Below are 16,677 nucleotides of genomic sequence, written 5' to 3' on the forward strand. Positions count from 1 at the left end.
GTTTCCAAATATTCTTATAGTTTCATTTATTTCACCTAAATCGAACTTTTCTAACAAACTACTTGTAGTTTCAAAAGTTTATTTGAACCAAACAGTATTTTCTAATAAAGCAGTTGTGGTTTTAAAGGTTTATTTCATCCAAACTGTACGTAGTTTCTTTATTATTTTCCCATGAAACAGTTTCTGTTTAAAGTAAACCAGGAACCGTCGTTATTTTACCGCAGAGATTTTTAAAGAATAAATGAGGTCCTGAAGCTGCAGTTTGTTCTAAATATGTGGAAAACAGGAAGATAAATCATCTGGAGGAGATAAAAAGAAAGTTTCACAGTTTAAACAAAGTGTATTTATAATCTTAAAGTGGTGTTTGTGCTTCTCAGACCCGCATGACGCTCATCTGACTCTGATTTATCTGCAAATAGAAAAGCAGCGTGACTCCAGTTTACCGACAGAAAAAAGGATGAAATGTTTCCTGATCGGAGCTTAAAGACACGAATAAAGAGATTTAGGAAGAATTAAAGTTTAAATCTAACTGAGGAGATCCGGTTTAAAGTCTTTAACAAATTATATTTTACAAAAAAACGAAGCCTTGACTTCAATAAAATCTCATTTTTCTGATTCTCTCAGCGTCAGAACAGAAGAAAAAACTCAACAGTTCCTTCAAACATTGACCTGCTTCAGACCAAACATCATTTAAACATGTTTAATTTTATTCATTTTGATCCTGTCAGATTTAATTGCATGTCAAAATTTTGCATTTTAAATTTATTTTATCTAATTTATATTCTATTTTTTTTACATTATTTTTTACTGTATTATATTTTATGTTGTGAAATTAGATTAAATATTATTTTTTAGTCTCTCAAATAAATTTATTAATTTTGTAGTATAGTTTTAAAATTATTTTTACAGTACATTTTTTTTACTTTATTGAATTAATATTTTTATTTTGTTAATTTTGATTTCATTTTGTTTAACATTTTAGACTCTCAAAATTGTTTTTTATTAATTTTGTTGTCTATTTTTTAAATGACTACAGTTTTGTAAGATTTATTTTATTATTGAATTAATATTCTTTATTTTATTAAATTTGATTAAATGTTATACATTTGTTTTATTTTCAACCTCTCAAATCAATATGTATCTAATTTTGCAGTCTTTTTTTATTTTACTTTATTTTATTTTATGTTGTTAAATTTTATTTAATTTTATTTCATGTAAAGTTTTAGTCTCTAAAATCAGTTTTATCCAATTTTGTCATTTAGTTTTTTATTGTTTTGATATATTTTATTTAGTTAAATTTTATTATTTAATTAACATTATTTTTCTGTTGTTAATTTTGACTTAATTTTTTAAACTTCATTTTATTTTAACATTTTCTCAGATCAGTTTTTTTTATCTAAATCTGTAGTCTATTTTTTTTATTTTATTTTATTCTATTTATGTTGTTAAATTTTTATCTAATTTTATTTTCTGTAAAGTTTTAGTCTCTAAAATCAGTTTTATCTAATTTTGTTTTCTAGTTTTTATTGTTTTACTGTATTTTTATGTTTTGTTTTCCCTTTCATCTAGTTTTTATATGCAGTTTTCATTCATTTATTTTCATATTTTGCCTTTTTTTAAATAGTTTTTTTATTCTTTTTTTAAATGCCTTATTTTGCTCTGTGTAAAGTTCACTGTCACAAAATAAATCTCTAGTTTGACTCATTTTATTCTATAAAACCTTTTCTAAGCTGCTGCTGCTTGAATCCTTTAAGATGTTTTAGAAAAGATTGAATTCCTGCAGAGATCAGAGCAGCAGAATTTTACATTTTAATAATTTTATAGCTGCTGTTGATCTGCAAACTGCTTATTTTTGAAGAGATAAATCCAAGTTGTTGAAATGTTGCAGAGAGAAGTCGGTAAAAAGTAGCTTCAAGAGCTGAAATGTAAACTCAGATTAACTTCAAACACGTTGAACCACCAGTTTAGTTAAACTCCTTCAGCTAACGAGGATTTAAAGTCCAGAAAAGTTCTAATCTGCAGCCTGAGTTTCTCTTCCTGCCTGCAGAGCTGAATGGAAACTCTTATCTGATGGAAGAAAAGTTTTTTCTGCAGACGAGATAATTAGCTTCAATGATCGTCTGAGAGTTCAGAAAAAACGGATTTTAATCCTCCGTCGTCAGTTCAACCAATTTAACGACAGACGGAGGAAATAAAAACTGAAATCAGAACAGAAAGTCAACAGATTCAATAAAAGACGGTTTGAAAAAACCTCAGAAACTCTGCAGAGAATCCTGATAAACAAACCAGCAGAGTTTCTGTTGTCGAAACAAACAGAAAATCCGCTTCACATATTTACAGATAATTACTGTTTAAATTTCATAGTAACGCCTTGAAACATCGCTGGTTTTTAAAATTATTCCTGTTTGCCAACAAACTCTGATGCAGTTTGCTGCTTATTAAAGGAAACAATCATTTTGTTTTTACAGTTACAAAATATGATTCAGTTTAAAACACAAAACAACAGAATTCACAAAATGTGTCGATAAAGTTCAACTGCAGAAAAAAAGAAGAATTAAAACAATTAGAAATGAGAATATTTTAGCTTTTACTCATTAAACAAATATTTTATGAACTTTTCTTAAAATCTTGCAGTTATTTAACAACTTATAGAACATTGTTACCATTTCTATTTATAAATAAGAGCAAAATAAATTAATCTTTCATGAAAATATCCCAGAAAATGTAACACAAATTAAATATTACAGCAATAAAGTCAGAATAAATCTTAAAGTCGCGTTATTTAAAAATAAAAATAAATCACCAAAATGACTGCATTTATCAGAGCCATGAACTGCAAAAACAGAAAAAAACATCAGATTTTCTATATTCTGACAGTAATTGAACTGATCATGCGTGATTTGTAGTTTTATTTAGAAAATTAAACATAGCTAAACATTAAATGATGATATTTCATGAAAAATGCTTTATTCTTTATGTCTCTTTCTCTTCATACTTTTTAAATCACTAAAAATAATCTGTCTGCTTTAACCAAATTCTGTCAAAAATAAAAAAAAAAATTTTCACTGCCCACTGCAGCCGACAAGCTACTGGTCACTGAGTTGCATCCAACAAGCATTTTGCACAAAATCTGGATTTCTTGGGTTGAACTGCAGGCAGTGTTGACACAAAACAGATAGGAAACGATAATGCAAATAAAAAATTGTATATATGAAAAAATCTAATTAAAAAATTCCTCAAAGTAAACACAAGATTCTTTAAAAATACTTAAATAACAATAAAAAATTCTTCCCTCCCCGATGCAGAGGACAAGCTACTGGTCACTGAGCTGCAACCAATGAGCATTTTGCAAAAAATCTGGAACTTTTTGGTTGAACTGCAGGCTGTGTTCAGACAGAACAGATGGGAGACGATAATGCAAACTAAATAAAAATGAAAGCAACAACTTTTTAAAAAGTACAATAAAAATGGCCCAAAATAAACACAGGATTCTGCAAAAAATCAGTTTAAGTAAAGAAATAAAAATTCTCATTGGCAAAACGTACAACCCACAGTAACGTGATAAAAATTCAGTGAATACGTCCTTTATTCTGTTAAGCTGAGTTATTTTGTTCCTCGCGTCACAACATGAAATAATCATCAATACGAAGTGCAAAAAGAGAAAAAATTACAGGTAAATATGAGATATTTTTCAGTAAAATATAAGTGCATGTTCCATCGAATCAGCTCAAAATCATGAGCTCTAAAAAGCATTAAAAAATCAGATTTTAGGCAAAACTTTTAAAAATAGTAATCTTTTCATTTTGCATAAAGTTGATGCATTTCTCTACAGCAGAGCAAATATTAAAGCAATTTATGTACAGACTCTTGAGTTTTTACAGAAAAGCTAAAGTAAAAACAGTAAAAGTTACCATAAAAATACTAAAAATTACCATGAAAATACTAAAAGTTACCATAAAAATACTAGTTACAGTAAAAACTGTAAAAGACGCAGTAACAACAGTAACAGTAAACCATTTACAGTTTCAATAGTTCTTCAAGGAACATTTAGAGTTTAAATAGTTCTAAGAGGAACATTTGATGTTTAAATAGTTCTTAGAGAAACATTTAGTTTAAATAGTTCTTAGAGGAACATTTAAAGTTTAAATAGTTCTTAGAGGAACCTTCAGTTTAAATAGTTCTTAGAGAAACATTTAGTTTAAATAGTTCTTAGAGGAACATTTAAAGTTTAAATAGTTCTTAGAGGAACCTTCAGTTTAAATAGTTCTTAGAGAAACATTTAGTTTAAATAGTTCTTAGAGGAACCTTCAGTTTAAACAGTTCTTAGAGAAACATTTAGTTTAAATAGTTCTTAGAGAAACATTTAGTTTAAATAGTTCTTAGAGGAACATTTAGTTTAAATAGTTCTTAGAAGAACTTTTAGAGTTTAAATAGTTCTTAGAGGAACCTGCAGCAGCAGAGCACCTGTTGAAGTAGTAGTTGTACTTGTTCTTGTGGTAGTTGTTGTACTTGTGATTGTAGTTGCAGTACTTGTTGTTGTAGCAGTTGTCGACTGTACTTGTTGTACATGTTGTCGTCCTTGTTATTATAGTTGTAGCTGCTGTTACAGTCGTTGTTGTAGTAGTTCTACTAGCCGTGGTAGTTGTCCTTGTTGTTGTAGTAGTTGGCGTTGTAGCTATAGTAGTTGTTGCAGTAGTTGTGGAACTTGCTGTAGTAGTTGTTGTGTAGTAGTTGTTGTAGTATTTGCTGTACTTGTTAGAGTTGTTGTTATATTTGTAGCGGTTGTTGCAGTTGTAGTAGCTGCTATAGTTGTTGTAGTTATTGTACTTGTTGTAGTTTTTGCTGTACTTGTTACTGTAGTTGTACTTGGAGCAGTGACTTCCCTGTAAACATACAGTCAGACATGAACACAAATAGTTTCACTGCAAAACTCAGATTCTGCTTTTCTTTAAAAACATTTATTTGTGGTTGTTGAATCCAGCAGAGACTTTATGAGATCAGGAAGCTTCTGGAGTCTCTAAACCTGAATCTGAAACAATCATAGAGCAGCAGGAGATCACAGCTGGTTGTTAAACTACAGAAATACCTGGAAATAAAAGGCAAAGCCACTAAAAAGCTGCTAAAGTCTGACTGAGAACAAAGACAGAAAGAGTTTCCACCCTGAGAGGAGTTTCAGCAGCAACTGAAGCCGTGAAAAGTCAGAGATTATCATAAAATATATCACAGATCATGATGCAGACAAAGAAGAGACGCATTCGATGAAGAGCTGCAGATCGTATTAAAAAAACACTGCTTAGAGTACAAAAACATCTTTAACAACACTGCAAAAACTACAAAAACACTGCAAAACCTACAAAAACACTGCAAAGCTACAAAAACTGCAAAAACTACAAAACACTGCAAAAACTACAAAACACTGCAAAACCTACAAAAACACTGCAAAGCTACAAAAACTGCAATAACTACAAAACACTGCAAAAACTACAAAACACTGCAAAAACTACAAAAACACGGCAAAGCTACAAAAACTACAAAAACACTGCAAAGCTACAAAAACTGCAAAAACTACAAAACACTGCAAAAACTACAAAACACTGCAAAAACTACAAAACACTGCAAAACCTACAAAACACTGCAAAAACTACAAAAACACTGCAAAAACTACAAAACACTGCAAAAACTACAAAAACACTGCAAAACCTACAAAAACGCTGCAAAGCTACAAAAACACTGCAAAAACCACAAAACTGCAAAAACTACAAAAACTGCAAAAACTACAAAAACACTGCAAAGCTACAAAAATGACAAAAGCCATCTGTTAAAAAAATGCAAAAACTACAACAAAAATCTTTAAAAACACTGCAAAAACTACAAAAACCATCTTTAACACTGCAAAACTACAAAAACACTGCAAAACTACAAAAAACATCTTTAAAAACACTGCAAAAACTACAAAAACCATCTTTAACAACACTGCAAAAACTACAAAAACGACGAAAACCATCTGTTAAAAAAAATGCAAAATCTACAACAAAAATCTTTAAAAACACTGCAAAAACTACAAAAAACATCTGTAACCACACTGCAAAAACTACAAAAACACTGCAAAACTACAAAAAACATCTTTAAAAACACTGCAAAAACTTCAACAACGTTGCAAAAAGTACAAAAACCATCTTTAAAAACACTGCAAAACTACAAAAACCTTTCAAAAACTACAAAAAACTGCAAAAATTACAAAAACACTGCAAAAAGTATGTATATTTTGTAATTTTGTGCTTTATTCTTGTCACTTAGGGTCTCCTTTTGTGTCACTTTTGTTGGTTTGTGTTGTGTTTTTGTTGTTTTGATTCCTTTTGTTTTGTTTTGTGTCTCATTCTTGTCACTTAGTGTCTCCTTTTGTGTCGCTTTTGGTGGTTTGTGTTGCTTGTCTCTTTTTTTGTCATTCTGTGTCTCATTTGTCTCTTTTTCTGTCTTGTTTTTGTTGTTTTATGTTTCAATTATGTCAGTTTGTGTCCAATTTCAGTAATTTTGTGCCTCATTTGTGTCGTTTTGTGTCTCATGTATGTTGTTATTGTCATGTTTTGCCTCCTTTTATATGTTTTGTGGAAATTTTCAGGACCTTATAGATAAAAATCTCTGAACATCAGACAGATCTATGAAGGTGAAAATCTGATTCTAAACCTCCCAGACGACAGAAAACAATAAAATCCTGACGTAACCTCGTCCTGATCCTTCGACTAAATCAGATGCTTCACCAACAGTTATCAGCTGAGAATAATTCTCTAATCTGATAACACAATCCTTGTGATTCGCGTCTTAACAGCAGCAGCAGGAGATGAAGAACACAGTTTGTCTCCAGGAAACAACACCACAACCACAGCAGCACAAAGACACACAACATTATGTCAGAAACACAAACTGTCCTTTAACAGAAGAAGCTGGAAGCTCACATTTCTGAGCCACAACTGTCTGTAGAAGTCAGTGGGAGCCTCCATATGTTGTTGTGTCTCGTTTTAGACATTTCGTATCTCGTTTGTCGCTTTATGTCTTTTTGTAATTTTGAGTCTCATTTGTGTCATTTTGTGCCTTTTTTTGTAATTTTGAGTCTTGTTTATGTGGCTTTATCTTATTTTTCTTGCCATTTTGTGACTCGAACGTTGGTATCCATTAACCTACACAGAAGTCTTTGTCATGGTGTCCATTGCTAGCTAATTCCTGGTTTGTGTCTTGATTGTGACATTTTGTGTCTCCTTTTTGTCATATTGTCTCTCATTTATGCTGTTTTGTGTCTCATTTGTTCTGTCTTGTTTCATTTTTCCATTTCGTATCTCAAACACTGGTATCTACTAAACTACACAGAAGTCATTGTCATGGTGCCCATTGCTAGCTAAACCTCTGGTTTGTGTGTTGTTTATGTTGTGTCTCACTTGTGTGGTTTTTGTCTCAGTTGCGTGTCATTTGTGTTGCTTTGAGTATCCTTTTAGTCATTTTGTGTCTCATCTAAGTTGTTCTGTCAATTTTTTTCCCAATTTGTGTCTTGAACAGTGGCATCCATTAACGTCTACAGAAGTCTTTGTCATGGTGCCCCTTGCTAGCTAAACGTCTGCTTTGTGTGTTGTTTCTGTTAATTTGTGTCTCACTTGTGTGTTGTCTGTGTCACTTTGAATCCCCCTTTAGTCATTTTGTGTCTCATTTAGGTTGTTTTATCTAGTTTTTGCCTTTTTTGTGTCTTGTTCTTGTCATTTTGTGTTTAGTTTTGGTGGTCTTGTGTCTCATTTGTGACATTTCGGGTCATTTCTATCATTTTGCGTCCCCTTTGTGTCAGTTTGCATCTCATTTTCACAGTTTTGTGTCCTGTTTTTGGCATTTTGTGATATTTCTATCTCTCGCTCTTGTGGGTTTGTGTCTCATTCTTGTCATTTTGTGGCATATTTTGTGCTTTGTTTGCGTAATTTTGTATCTTTTTTTGTCTTGTCTGCCATTTTTGTCTTGTTTTAGTCTCATTTTTGGAGTTTTGTGGACATTTTAGGACCTCAAAAATAAAAATTGCGACAGATCTGTGAAATAGCTGATTTCTTTCTGTAAAAATCCAATTCGAACCCTCCCAGACGACAAAAACCAGCTGAAACGCTTCCTGATCCTCTGACTCAATCGCCGGCAGCAATCAGCCGGTAATAATTCCTTTAACCTGACTTTCTTAACAACAGAACAACAGCTCGACTCCTTAGCTGAGGGAAATCACAGCAGAACACAGTTGGTTTCCAGGAAACAACACAACCAGAGCAGCACAAAGACGCACAACAGTATCTCAGAAACACAAAGTGTCCTCCGAGGCGTCACTTTGAAGCAGTAAAACTCACCTTTCTGAGCCATGAGAAGTGTCTGTACAAGTCAATGGGAGCCTCCATGCTGGCTGCCCATCGCTGCCCGGCCTCTCCTCCACTCTCTGTCCAGCTTTGTGTGTCTGTTTGTGTTGTTGGCTGCAGCATGTGAGTCCTGTCATGAGTGTTGCTCACAGCTGTGGAGGTTTTTACGACCTCCCCCTCCTCCAACACTCTCCTCTGCTTCTTTCCTTCTTTCAGTTTCCAGTCTTTCCCGACTTTCTGTCCTCTTTATTTCACTTCTAGCTCCAGCTCCGGTGTTCTGTTCTGTTCTTCCTTCTGTTCTTCTTCTTTCATTCCTTCTCTGTCTTCGAGTCTTTCCGTCCGTCTGACAGAACAAATGGCTGAGCCCAGAGGAGGAGGAGGGGAGTCTCTGGGAGGGTTCGTCCTCCTCCTTCTTCTTCTTCTTCTGTCATCTGTTTGTGTCTCAGATTCCTCTCAGTCAGTTTCTGATGTCAGACTCTGAACAAAGCAGCGACACAAACCAGCCAACTGCGCTACAACATCAGGTTTTTGTGTTTTCTTTGAATCAAGTTACAGTCACAGTGCTGGGGGGCTCCACAACAGCACACAGATATTTGAAAAGTACTGCAATACCCTGACGTTAAACTACTCAGTAGTTTTTCTGCACTGATCCAAGTTGTTTAATCTTCACTATCTGCAGATACAGAGTCCTAATCTGCTGCTCTGTTCTAGATAATACACACTTTAAGTCCTGTTTACAGTTATGGCAAAAAAAGACACAAAATGTCACAAATGAGACACAAAAGTTGAGCTGGCAAAGGGCCACAATGACAAAGATTTCCATGGAAGTTAATGGATACCAGGCAGAGCACACAAGACAGAAAATGCCACCAACAAGACAAAAAAAATGACAGAAATAAGACACCAAATGATAAAAAGGAGGCACACAACTGCTAAAATTCATATAAAACAACACAAAAGTTGAGGTAGCAAAGGGTCACCATGACAAAGACTTCTGTTACGCTTCATTACAAACTGGGTTTAGCTCGGATTGTGTTCGATTCCATATTTGTGTAGTCATCTCCTCGTGTCCTCAAACCAAACAAAGTCAGTCATTAACTTGAGTTTCGTGGATTCGAGCTTTATGCTTTTGAAAATGAAACAATCAAGTTTGTAGTTTCTGGAAAGAGTCTTCGTCACTTTAAATTCCCCATCTGGCAATGGCCACGAGGGACAAAATCCAAAGTACACATGAAAAATAAAGACATAGAAAACAGCAGCTTCGATTCCAACAGATTTCTGAAGTCATACATTCAGTCCTGGGTGTGTTCGTTCTGCAGCCAAATAACAGAGAATTACATCACTTTGTCCACGACTGAAAACCTTTCAACCCTCTAAACTCCAAGCAGCAGTTTCTGGGTGTTTTGTTGCTCCGATGACATTTTTCCTCACTGTGTTCTCAGATATAAAGTCCTGCACCTCCATTGAAACAGTTCAGCCGATGTTTGTGTTTTATTTGCATTGTTTTGTGTCTTCTTTTTGTACTTTTCTGTCTTCTTTTTGTCATTTTGTGACTCCTTTTGTTGTCTTTGTGTCATTTTGTTAATTTTTTCTTTATCAGTTTGTGCCGTTTGTTAACTGTTAATGACTCAAAATTGACTAGAATATCGTGTTATTGTCCAAAATGTCTTCAAACATGTCTAATATGGCTCGAAATTCTCCCAAATGACTCAAAATTAGTCAAGCAATAACTCAGAAATGTCCAAAATCAGGGAAGAAATTATTTAAAATGATCTGAAACTTGTCAAAATGGGTCAAATTACCCATTGTACATAATTATTGACCAATAAAAATGGAGAAGAAGTGGAAGAATTCAATCCAAGCTAGTATTGTGTCACCATGGAGTTCCTGTAAGTGTATATCTATGGATGGATCCATATTTCTTCTAAGACCTTGGTCGACATGTCATCAAAAATCCTTGAGTCTTATCCAAAATTGTTTGAAATTTGTTCAAAATTATTAAAAACTTGTTGAAAAGGACTCAACATTTTTTCAACAAGAAAAAATGGCCTAAAATAACTCATAATTCTCCAAAAATGACAGAAAATTCTCCAAAAATAGTCCAGAAGCAACATAACATTGCATGAAATCACTCAAAATTGTCCAAGATGACAGCAACAATAATTATTTGCCTTTGAAATTGGGAAAACGCTCAACGTTTCCAGTCCAGGCTGGGACAGCGTCTCCATAAAGTTCCTGTAAGTGTCTATCTATGGATGGATCCATAGTTCTACTAAAATTCAGTCTTTGGTCCACATTTCTCCAACTGTTGAGGCTCTAACATCAGTAGAATCTGATATTTGGAAAGTTGGACCAGACAAGGTTCCAGTTTTAGATATTTAGACTTAAAAACTGTCCAAAATGACTCAAAATTGTCCAAAAATTATTATAAAAACATGCAGTATTAGTTAGAAAATGACTTAAGATAATTGTAAATTGATTCAAAAATGTCCAAAATCGACTTAAAATTGTCCAAAATTACTCAAAATTAGCACCAAAAACAAACATTTTCTTGACTACATCTGGGGAAACTTTCCCGCAGAAACCTTCATCTCCATCAGAAACATGGACTGTCTGCAGACAAACATCTCGGTGAGCAGCAAAGAGCAGCAGAGCATCTCGGAGCTTCCTGTTTACATGAGAAGCCTTCAGGCTGCAGGATAATTGCAGCGTCTTTGTAGCTGCAGGTCAGCGGGGAGGTTGGAGGGAAGGTGGACAGGATGAGATGCTTGATAATGTGCCAGCAGCCTTTTGTTCTTCTGCCGTTAAAATCTGCAGCCACAAGAAGAAGAGTTTTCCTCTGCAGAAACACAACTATCCCTCAGGAAAATGCAACTGAGGTCTGTCCATTATCCAGACTGAAATCTCTGGAAGGAAACGTTGAAACTCTTTGTTTTCAAACCTCCGAATCCACCAAAGAAACACTGACATGATCTGAACCACAGTTGATCTGTCGTAGCCACAAACTTTCCTTAACCTTATTCTGCGCAAAAGGACTGTCAGTTCTGCAACACAAATTAAATTACTAACAAAACAGAACCTTTCATAGCAAAAGTTTGGGGTTGGTTAACAGCAAACCAGAGCTGCAGCCACTGAGAGTCGACTCCAAACTAACTAGCACCAGATCAAACTGATAAAACAGCAGTAAAAAATGCCAAATGACACAAAAAAAATGCAAAAATACTCAGAGAAAAGATCAGAAAGAGATGTAAAATGTGCAAAAGAACAATACCAGTGGAAAGAAACGATCAAAAGAAGACATAAATCAACCAAAAAGACAAAATCAAATACTAAGAAGTATAAAATGAGACAAATAACTACAAATCTGCACAAAAATGTACAAAAAACAAGAGCCGGTGGAAAGAAAAACGACCAAAAGAAGACACAAATCAACCACAATGGAAAAATCAAAACCAAAAGAGATGCAGATTCAATAGAAACAGACACAAAACCACCTTAAAGGGTCACTGCCAGATGCTACATGTCTGCAAAGAGACACAAAACAACCACAAAGAGACTCACAACTGACTAGGAGAGATTCAAAGTCAACACAAACAGCTGCAAAACCAACTTAAGAGAAAGAAAACAGCACAAACACACAACAAATTATTCAAAACACAAACTAGAAGATGCAAAATGGCAACAAAGAAAAAGAGATAATAACTGACTGAAATATTTGCAAAACACAAATGGTTGCAAACTGAGACAAAAACAGCCACAAAGAGACACAAACTGAGCTGAAATCAAACTAACTGACGTTTGCGTTTCTGTGTTTTGGTCATAAAGTCAAGTTTCAACACAACAAGCTGTTTATATATCTATGGATGGATCCATATTTCTACTAAAATACAGTCTGTGGTCCACATTTCTCCAACTGTTGAGGCTCTAACATCAGTAGAATCTGATGTGTGGAAAGTTTGACCAGACAAGGTTCCAGTTTTTACATATTTAGACATGGAATCTGTTCAAAATGACTCAAAATTGTCCAAAAACTCTAACTTTGTGCAAAATCTGTCAAATTTGATTTAAAAAAAAAAAATGACTCAAAAAGATTCAACATTACTTAAAAGTTGTATAAAATGACTCAAGTTTGTCCAAAATGACTTACTATTGACCCAAAATACATAAAGATTGTCCCTTACCGCTCAAATAGGTCCAAAATTATTTAAATTTGCATTTCTAAAATGACTCAATTGCCTAAAATGACAGTAATGAATGATTACTGGTCCTTGAAAATGGAAAAAAAGTTTAAAACCTTCAATCCAGGCTGGTCTAGTGTCTCCATAAAGTTCCTGTAAGTGTTTATCTATGGATGGATCCATATTTCTACTAAAATCCAGTCTTTGGTCCACATTTCACCAACTGTTGAGGCTCTAACATCAGTAGAATCTGATGTTTGGCAAATACAGCAAGATGAGGTTCCCAAAATGTCTCATTGTCTTAAATGATCTGAAATGGGTCAAGTTCCCCCAAAATGATCAAAAAAATGTCCAAAAAAGCTTGTGCATCAGCAGCTCAACAACAAACATCTGGATCATCTAAAGGTTCTTCAATAATTCTGGTTCTGGTTCAGCTCTGATCTCATCATTACAGTAGAAAACAAACCAGTGATTAATATGCTGCTGATTCTAGCTTTAAATGTTGATTCATAATGAATTTATTAACATGTATGAAACACAACAAGGTGTTTGTGTGTATGGGGATAAAACCAGAAAGATTATTTCATCTAAAGTAATTCACCTTTTTGATAAAAACCAAACACAGCGAGGGAATTCTAGTGATGTTGTATTAATGCAATAGTAAAAATCATCTTCCATTAAAACACTGCTGCAGAGAAACAACCTAAAGTTACATTTCAAGGAGTTCAAAGACACACATAAGAGCAGAAAAAGTGAACTGGAGGTCTGAAATTGGCTCTGAGAGGTGGAGGAAAGTACCAGTGAATGGGAGGGAAGGAACCAAAGGCAGAAACAAAGAGAGAGGAGGGAGGGCTGAGAGCAACACGTGACACATCTGCTGTCCAAACAAAGCAGGAGCTCAGAACGCTGCTAAACCACATCCAAGATCCACTTCTCAGCCCTGACGGCCTCCAGAAAGCAGCAGAAAGCGGCAGAAAGTGGCAGAAAGCAGCAGCAGAAAGTGGCAGGAAGCGGCAGGAAGCGGCAGAAAGCGGCAGGAAGCGGCAGGAAGCGGCAGAAAGCAGCAGCAGAAAGCGGCAGGAAGCGGCAGGAAGCGGCAGGAAGCAGCAGCAGAAAGCGGCAGCAGGAAGCGGCAGAAAGCGGCAGCAGAAAGCGGCAGGAAGCGGCAGCAGAAAACAACAGAAAGCAGCAGAAAACAGCAGCAGAAAACAACAGAAAGCAGCAGAAAACAGCAGCAGAAAACAGCAGAAAGCAGCAGAAAGCAGCAGCCTCTGCAGGACAAACCTGTAACCAACCTGCAGCTAGATGTTCAGATCTCTGCAGAAAGTTCACAAAACTACAAACACAGAATATACCAGAACAAACAGCAGAAATCCAGCTTCAAACTCACAAATCCTGCAGCTTGTCAGAGCAGAAACATCTCAGTCAGAGTTCAGAAATCCAACCTTCCTGCCAAAGACATAAATTAATGTCCAGAGAGCCGAGGAAATAAAGCAGAAGGAGAAATAGTGAGTTGACGTAAACAGAGTGCGAGGCCTCAGAGGAGGAGTTCAGGAAACTCATTATATACAGTCGGAACGGAGTCTCAGAGGAAACAGTAAAGTTCTAAACTACTCACAGGATCCTGCTTTTACTATTTAAACATGTCACTGCACCGTCTCATAGTTCATCCACTGCTCATTCTGCACCCAAAACTAAACATCTGTGGCTTAATCTGGAGGATTTAGACATTTCCACACCTTGACCTTCAAAAATAAACCTGAGACGACGTTTTAATGGTTCAATATCTCAGGAAATAAAACTCCAACAGCCATGAAATGTGGTCAAAACAGACAGAAGAGTTTCATCCGATCAGAGTCAGTGAATGGATCCAACAGAGGATATATTCTTAATTATAGGACCTTGAAAATGTAAAAAAAAAAAAGCAAAATGTCCAATCCAGGCTGGTCTAGTGTCTCCATAAAGTTCCTGTAAGTGTATATGGATGGATCCATATTTCTACTAAAATACAGTCTTTGGTCCACATTTCACCAAAGATTACTTGCATTTTGTTCGAAATGGTTTGAAATCTTTCTAAAATGATTTTAAAAAAATAGCTCAAATTTAGATAAAGACGGTTTAAATGACTGAAAAGTGTCAAGAAAGACTTGAAACCTGTCCTAAAATACTGAAAGGTTGCCCACAGTAAGATAAAGATGGTTTAAAATAGCTTGAAATTTGTCCCAAAACACTTAAAAGTAGTGCAAAATGAGATAAATATTGGTCTAAAAAGACAAAAAAATGTCCGAAATGATGATGAAGATGGTCCAAAATGACTGAAAACTGTCCAAAATAATGAATTCTTGCTCTTTGAAAAAGTTCCTATCAGTGTATATCTATGGATGGATCCATGTTTCTACTAAAATACACTCTTTGGTTGACATTTCACCAAAGATAAATCGTTTGAAATTTGTCCAAAATAATATAAAAATTGTTCAAAATGGCTTAAAACTTGTCAAAAATTACTTGAAACCTGTCCAATATGATTCACAATTGTCCAAAATGGCAACAATGAACAATTATTGGTTCACTATAACTAAATTTCATTGCTGTTTGACATAAAACATTGAACCTGAGTGATTGTTTGCTCTGAAAGCAGATTTAACTCCTTAGTGGTCCAGAACACAGAGTTCTACAGCAGGCTTTAGTCATTGTTTAAACCAGCTTGACTTCAATGTTCTTTTATTCAAGCCTTTAAAATAAAGAAAATGAAGGAAGCACTGAGGGAGCAGAGGAGTCAGACTGAAACTGATCTTCACACCAACATGGCAGAAGAACAGGAACTCATCTGGAGCTCAGCAGCTAAATTCCTCTGAAGCCTGAAGTCTGAACCCGTCTGACCCTGAACCTCTGCCTGAAGACATGGAGATGGATGGAGCAGGTTCTTCACCTCCACCAAGCTCCACCTTCAAAACATCATCTGGAACATCTGGACGCAGGAATTCTCCCTCATTCTTCAGCTCCAGACTCTAGTTCTCAGCTGGATTGAGGTCTGGACTCCAGAACTTCCACCTTGTTGTCTTCAAACTATCTCTGAGGATCTTCAGCTGTTTGCTTCGACTCATCATCTGGATGGAAACCTGATCTTCTCCATGTCTCACTTGTCTTCAGACGGTATCAGGTTGTTCTCCAGGATTTCATTTACCCTCTACCTTTACAAGCCTTCCAGGACCTGCTGCTGAGGAACATCATGATGCTACCACCACCATGTTTCACATCATGATGCTGCCACCACCATGTTTAACATCATGATGCTGCCACCACCGTGCTTCATATCATGATGCTGCCACCACCATGCTTCACATCATGATGCTGCCACCACCATGCTTCACATCATGATGCTGCCACCACCATGCTTCACATCATGATGCTGCCACCACCATGTTTAACATCATGATGCTTCCACCACCGTGCTTCACATCATGATGCTGCCACCACCGTGCTTCACATCATGATGCTGCCACCACCATGCTTCACATCATGATACTGCCTCCACCATGCTTCACATCATGATGCTGCCACCACCGTGCTTCACATCATGATGCTTCCACCACCGTGCTTCACATCATGATGCTGCCACCACCGTGCTTCACATCATGATGCTGCCACCACCATGCTTCACATCATGATACTGCCTCCACCATGCTTCACATCATGATGCTGCCACCACCGTGCTTCACATCATGATGCTGCCACCACCGTGCTTCACATCATGATGCTGCCACCACCATGCTTCACAGTGGGGATGGTGTGTTTGTGATGATGTTCAGTTTCTGATGGACATAAAGCTCCATCCTGGTCTCCTCAGACCAAAGAACCTTCTTCCAGGTGTCTTCAGAGTCTCCACATGTCTTCTGGTGAACTCTAGTCCAGATTTAATTGGAGCTTTTTCCAACAGAGTCTTTCTCTTTGTCTCCATAAAGCCAACAGCTGTTGGATGACCAGTCTCTAGCATCTCAGCTGCTGAAGCTGGAACTCCTTCATAGGAATCATAAAATAAGATAATCCTTTATTACTCCCCACGTCAGGGGAAATTTCCCATATTACAGCAGCAAAAATCTTTCATATGTACAGTAAGATAATAATTATAA

General features: G+C 35.8%; 1 protein-coding gene across 19 annotated transcripts in view; it reads right to left on the reverse strand.

The window, feature by feature from the left end:
- Window positions 1–16,677, reverse strand: part of ppfibp2b (PPFIA binding protein 2b) — a 101,965-nt gene that overhangs the window by 56,683 nt on the left and 28,605 nt on the right. The window contains exons 1-2 of one of the 19 annotated variants that reach the window (XM_055009483.1): window positions 8,364–8,828; window positions 4,465–4,883 (exon numbers count right to left, since the gene is read on the reverse strand). The exons of 17 other annotated variants lie outside the window; for them this stretch is intronic. In XM_055009483.1, coding sequence (XP_054865458.1) covers window positions 4,465–4,569 — 105 coding nt within the window. In that variant the 5' untranslated portion in view covers window positions 4,570–4,883; window positions 8,364–8,828. Of the gene's footprint in view, window positions 1–4,464; window positions 4,884–8,363; window positions 8,829–16,677 lie in introns of those variants that run through there. One more of the 19 variants, XM_055009482.1, reaches the window with a different exon arrangement.

This window comes from Amphiprion ocellaris, chromosome 3, assembly GCF_022539595.1.
Source record: "Amphiprion ocellaris isolate individual 3 ecotype Okinawa chromosome 3, ASM2253959v1, whole genome shotgun sequence".
Classification (NCBI taxonomy): Eukaryota; Metazoa; Chordata; class Actinopteri; family Pomacentridae; genus Amphiprion; species Amphiprion ocellaris.